Here is a 5767-nt window from a genome sequence, read left to right on the forward strand (position 1 = left end):
ACGTCTTCAACAAAGCCGACGCTGTCATCGCACCCCACCTGCGAGACATCATCAACACCTCCTTCGACACCGCCATCTTCCCTGAAAGCTGGAAACACGCCGAGCTCAGCGCTCTTCTCAAGAAACCAACAGCGGACCCCACCGACCTCAAGAATTACCGCCCCATCTCGCTTCTCCCGTTTCCAGCCAAAGTCATCGAGAAGACCGTCAACAAGCAGATGGCCGCCTTCCTCGAGACGAACGGATCCCTCGACCCCTCACAGTCCGGATTCCGAGCCAAACACAGCACCGAGACCGCCCTCATCGCCGCCACCGATGACATCCGAGCCCTGATGGACAATGGAGAAACAGCGGCCCTCATCCTCCTAGACCTCTCCGCGGCATTCGACACGGTCTGCCACCGCACTCTAGTACGGCGCCTCAGCAACATCGGAATCCAGGACAAGGCGCTGGAATGGATCATCTCCTTCCTCGACGGAAGAACACAGAGAGTCCGCCTACCACCGTACAAGTCAGAGGCCTCCGAAGTCATCTGCGGCGTCCCCCAAGGATCATCCCTGAGCCCCACCCTCTTCAACGTCTACATGAGCCCCCTCGCGGCCATCGTACGCAAACACCACCTCAGCATAATCTCCTACGCCGACGACACCCAGCTGATCCTCTCCCTGACCAACGACCCCGCCGCCGCCAGAGCCAACCTGCACGAAGGGATGAAAGAGGTAGCCGAGTGGATGACGACCAGCCGCCTGAAACTGAACTCGGACAAGACGGAGGTCCTCATCCTGGGCTCCTCACCCTCCGCCTGGGACGACTCCTGGTGGCCTCCCGCCCTGGGCACCGCACCCAAACCGACAGACCATGCACGAAACCTGGGCTTCATCCTGGACTCCTCCCTCGCCATGACCAGGCAAGTCAACAGCGTCTCCTCGGCGTGCTTCAACATCCTACGCATGCTACGGAAGATCTTCTGGTGGATCCCCACAGAGACCAGGAAGACCGTCACCCAGGCCCTCGTCACCAGCCGACTGGACTACGGCAACGCCCTCTACGCCGGGACCACCGTCAAGCTCCAGAAGAGACTCCAGCGGATCCAAAACGCCTCAGCCAGACTCATCCTCGACATCCCACGATCCAGCCACATCTCCGGACATCTGAGAGACCTTCACTGGCTCCCCGTCAACAAGAGAATCACCTTCCGCCTCCTCACCCACGCACACAAAGCCCTACACGACCAAGGCCCGAGCTACCTCAACAGCCGAGTCAACTTCTACGCTCCCAAACGCCACCTCCGATCAGCCAACCACGCCCTCGCCGCCGTCCCCCGCATCCGAAGAGCGACTACAGGAGGAAGGTCCTTCTCCTACCTGGCCGCCAAGACCTGGAACTCCCTCCCGTCCGACCTGCGCCTGACCCAAGACCACCTCTCCTTCAGGAAGAAGCTGAAGACCTGGCTGTTCGAGCAGTAGCGGCACCCCCCCCCCCCCCCCCCAGCGCCTTGAGACCCTACGGGTATGTAGCGCGCTTTATAAGTGTCACTGATTGATTGATTTATTGATTATTTCAGTTTTTGTATTGTTTTCCTCTTGAACATAAAAGTAAACATCTTTTGCTATTCATTCTTTACTGCTCTTGGTATTTATCACTCTCAGAAAAATAAAATAGTGTTACATACCTATTACTTTGTAATTAGCATCATGCAAAATGCATGTAGTTTGAACAAATATTACATAGAAAAATATTACCACTGAAAATTTCCAGTCTTAAATTTATGCTTTGCCTTTTTAAGGGCATTTTTAAACTCTGTGTTTTTCAGACTGTATATAATTGGGTTACACATTGGAGTAACTATGATATATGACAACGATAATATCTTGTTTTCTTTTATTGAATATGATGATGTAGGTCGCATATATGTGGAGCAGACAGATCCATAGAACAGAATAACCACTGTGAGGTGTGAAGCACATGTGGAGAAAGCCTTTCGCCTGCCTTCTGGAGACTGAATTTGAAGCACAGTTGATATGATTTTGATGTAAGTTGTTATGATTAAAACAAAAGGCATTAATCCAACAAAAGCACCAATGACATAGGTAAACACCTCAATAGTGTGAGTGCTTGTGCAGGAAAGCTTCATAAGAGCTGTCCCATCACAATATAGGTGGTCTATTATGTGGGACTGGCAGTAGGAAAGTCCAGACATTAATACAGTGTGTGGTATTGCATCAGTGAGTCCAACCACCCAGCTCCCTGCAGCCAACTGGAAGCACACTGCTTTATTCATGATGATCATGTAATGGAGAGGATTGCAGATGGCCATATATCTATCAACAGCCATGACTGCAAGGAGGAGAAATTCTGTGGAAACCATAAATACAAAAAAATACACCTGCAGCAAACATTCAGTGAGAGATATGTATGTGCCCTTAAAGAAAAAGTGGGCCAGCATTTGAGGGAAGATAAATGAGGTGTAACTGATATCAAGGAAGGACAAATTAGTAAGGAAGAAATACATAGGAGTATGAAGATTTGCAGAATAATAAACTATGGCCATTATAAGAAGGTTTCCAATCATTGTCAGCAGGTACATCATCAATAAAGCCGCAAAAAGTGGAACTTGCAACTGCAGAAGGTCTGAAAATCCCACGATGAAGAATTCATCAGATGAGGTAAGGTTTCCTTCTTCCATATGCCCACAGATGCAGCTGACCAGGAGTTCATTGATAATCTGATCTGAAATGAAATACACAAATATTGTAAGAACACAATGTTTTTCATAGATCACTGCTTCACCACATAGCACTTAAACTGCCTCATTTTATATTATCTGCCCACACTCTCCCATGCGGGTAACAGCTGTGCCCCAGTGAATGGGGTACCCAGATGCTGCACTCATCAGGTTACATGGTATGGTTCAAGGAGGGGGCAATACACCCCCACCGCAAAATGTAATCTCAGCCCGGGGGGATGCAATTCTTGTGGACTCTATAAGTTCAGCAGATGGCACACACCCTATCTGCAAAAATGAAACATCAGCCCTCGGGAATGGGGTCCCATGGGCCTTCTGAAGACTCACTTAAGGTGGCCGCAACTCCATGATATCCTCCTTGGATCCATAATTCATGATTAAAACTCTCCCACTAGGCTTAAGGGGAAGGAAATTCCTATCCTGCCTTCCTATATGATTTGTAGTGGAGCAAGTTACAGTTAGTTCAGCGTTTGTTTTTGGTTGTTCTAAATGTTAGTTTTGATCTAATTTCAACAACTACACTTGCAAACAAAGTCCTGATCCAGCATTATAGTCAAGAGCAGAAGGTGAACCTATAACAAAGGAACAAAGCAGTGCTTTAAGGGTTGATACAGTTAGGTATGGTGGGCTATATGGCTTACAGAAACTCTTGGGGCCATATTAATCAGAAAGGGCGATACATTATCGCCGCATTTATCGGCAGGAAACTGCCGCTAAAGCAGCGATAATGGGCTTGATAATAGGCCCTTGTGAATTCCCATAGAAGCCCAGATTAACACCAGAACCTGGGCTTCTATGGGAATTCACAAGGGCATATTATCAAGCTAATTATTGCCGCTTTTAGCAGCAGTTTCCTGCCAATAAAAGCATTGATAAGATATCGCCCTTTCTTGATAATATGGCCCTTGATGTCCGAATTCTAAAAATTGTCTTCCGGGAGACACAAGCGGTTGCAAAAACCCTCACAGTTCCAAATATTCAGAGGCTTTCCCAGCTCCTACTGTGACTGACTGCTGATTCCAGGATGACTGTTGATTATCAAACATGGATAGTAGGAGGTGTGAGAGTGGACAGCAGTCAGTCCCTGACTCTTTTGGTTCTGAAAAATATATGTTCTTTGTTTGGCAGGGCCGAGGGAAACACTGATACAGAGGTAAATTTTCATGTCCCTCCTTGTATGGCCCTAGGGACACTTAGCAATGGGAGGAAGGAGAGGTGAAGGCTAGCTGTGTGCCCAAAGCCACAAAATCTGGCTCTTTCACCCCTGCAGTCAACATATCTTGGAGAAACAGGGGATCAGGACACTAGAAGGATAATAGCAGTGGTCCTATACCATTGCTTATTGTCCAATGCTGCCTCATTGCCTTTAATGGACCTCCCATCATTCCAATATTCTAATTACCTCTATATACTTGCCTCCACAGTACTAGATTGATTTTCTTCTCACAATGTTTTTGTAGGTTGATATTTCTGTACATGATGGACTGACATACAAATGTATGAATGAAAGCTTTGCACTCCTAATGAGTCTTTGGGCTCCTCGTTCCACCTGCATTTCCTCACTCTTATCTCAATCACATTATCCTCTTACACTCTTCCATCTATCTTCCCAACTATCTCTTTTTCCTCCTCAGTCATCATTATGTTGGTTCTCTATTCTTCCTTTTTTCTTCTTCTCTCCATATTCATCTATCCCTCTCTGTTTTCTCCCATTGCTCTCTCGCCTACTGTTCCCCATCCTCTTCTGTCTCTTCAATGTGCATCTTAATTTTCTCATTGAGTGAGCCTTTATTCATTCTCTTTTTAAATTGTATTCATTTTTTGCCTTTTTTTCATTTTTACATCTACATTTAGATCTCTGTTTCTCTCGCTCAGTAGTTTTCCTCCTCCCCATCCTACTATACTTCCTGATATGTTCCCTTTCTACTACTCGTCCATCTTTATTGCTGTTTCCTATCTCCTTTTTGCCTTCTTTTATCCTTATCTGTGTCCCTCTATGGTCACTGTTTCCTTTACATCTCCGACTCACCCTTTGCCTTCCAATTCTTTCTGTTCTCAATTACCCCCTTATACTCTCTTGAGAGATTCTTGTTTCTTTTTCTTCCTTCTTTCACCTCTATAGCTTTCTGTTTTTTATTTCCTTTATTCTTCTTTCCGCCTCTCCTTTTCTGACATCCCTGCCTCTCCCTCTCCCTCTCTACAATCATTCTCAGCTCCCTGGTTACAAGATGTATCACCTTCCTTCCTGCCTCGTTCATTCTTTTTTTATAGTAATATCTATCTTTTTTTGTTTTTCTCTTCTCCTCACCTCTTCAAATTCTTTGTCTTTCATTTCTTCTCTTGCATATTACCACTCCTCCCATTTGTTGCTTTCTGTTATCTGTCCTCCTCATACCTTTCTCAGCCATATCAACATTTTTAAGCTGTGTCCTTCCTTTGACCTTTATCTTCTTTTTACTTATTGCTCTATCACCCTTTCTCTTTTTCTGCCTTTCTCCCTTTACTCTCTCTCCTCCTTTTTCATCTTTTTCTGCTACACTAGTATATTCCTCCCACTCTCCCTTTCTTTTCTCTATCCTAAAGTTATTTTTTGCATTTCTGTTCACTGTCATTTTTTTTTTCTCCAACACCACTTCACTACAGGCAATCCATCAGTGACATTCAGACAATGGGTATCTCAGGTTCACAAATACATGATCTTCTGCATGTTTCCAGACTTGTTCTTTGCCAATATACACACAGGCTCCCTGTTTCTGGAATTGACGGTCTATTAACTAAACCAGAGCTGGTCTCTGGAGACACTGCACCAGTTTCTCCACTGATGGCTATGCTATGGGCATTTAAACACTGTTCTTAAGTATTCTGAATTTATCATTGCTGCTTGATGTCTATGTATTTCTTCTTAAATGTATTAGACAGCTGGTTTGCTGTAATTGTTTGGTGTCTCACAGGAACAACTACACACTCACTTTTAAAGCTACAGGACATGTTGGTAGTGCGTTTGTTTTAACAAACTATGTA

At 45.4% G+C, this 5767-nt stretch overlaps 1 protein-coding gene across 1 annotated transcript; it reads right to left on the reverse strand.

Moving 5' to 3' along the window:
- Positions 1-1738: 1738 nt before the first annotated feature.
- LOC147700753 (olfactory receptor 5V1-like) lies at positions 1739-2686 on the reverse strand. Its single transcript, XM_086929215.1, has one exon. It carries the CDS (start codon positions 2684-2686, stop codon positions 1739-1741), a length of 948 nt encoding a protein of 315 aa, XP_086785341.1.
- Positions 2687-5767: the final 3081 nt, after the last annotated feature.

Source organism: Lissotriton vulgaris, chromosome 7 (genome assembly GCF_964263255.1).
Source record: "Lissotriton vulgaris chromosome 7, aLisVul1.2, whole genome shotgun sequence".
Taxonomy (NCBI): Eukaryota; Metazoa; Chordata; class Amphibia; order Caudata; family Salamandridae; genus Lissotriton; species Lissotriton vulgaris.

What these genes read in the sequence shown, in the direction of transcription:
- LOC147700753 (XM_086929215.1), bottom strand. Translation starts at nt 2,686, where the DNA reads ATGGAAGAAGGAAACCTTACCTCATCTGATGAATTCTTCATCGTGGGA.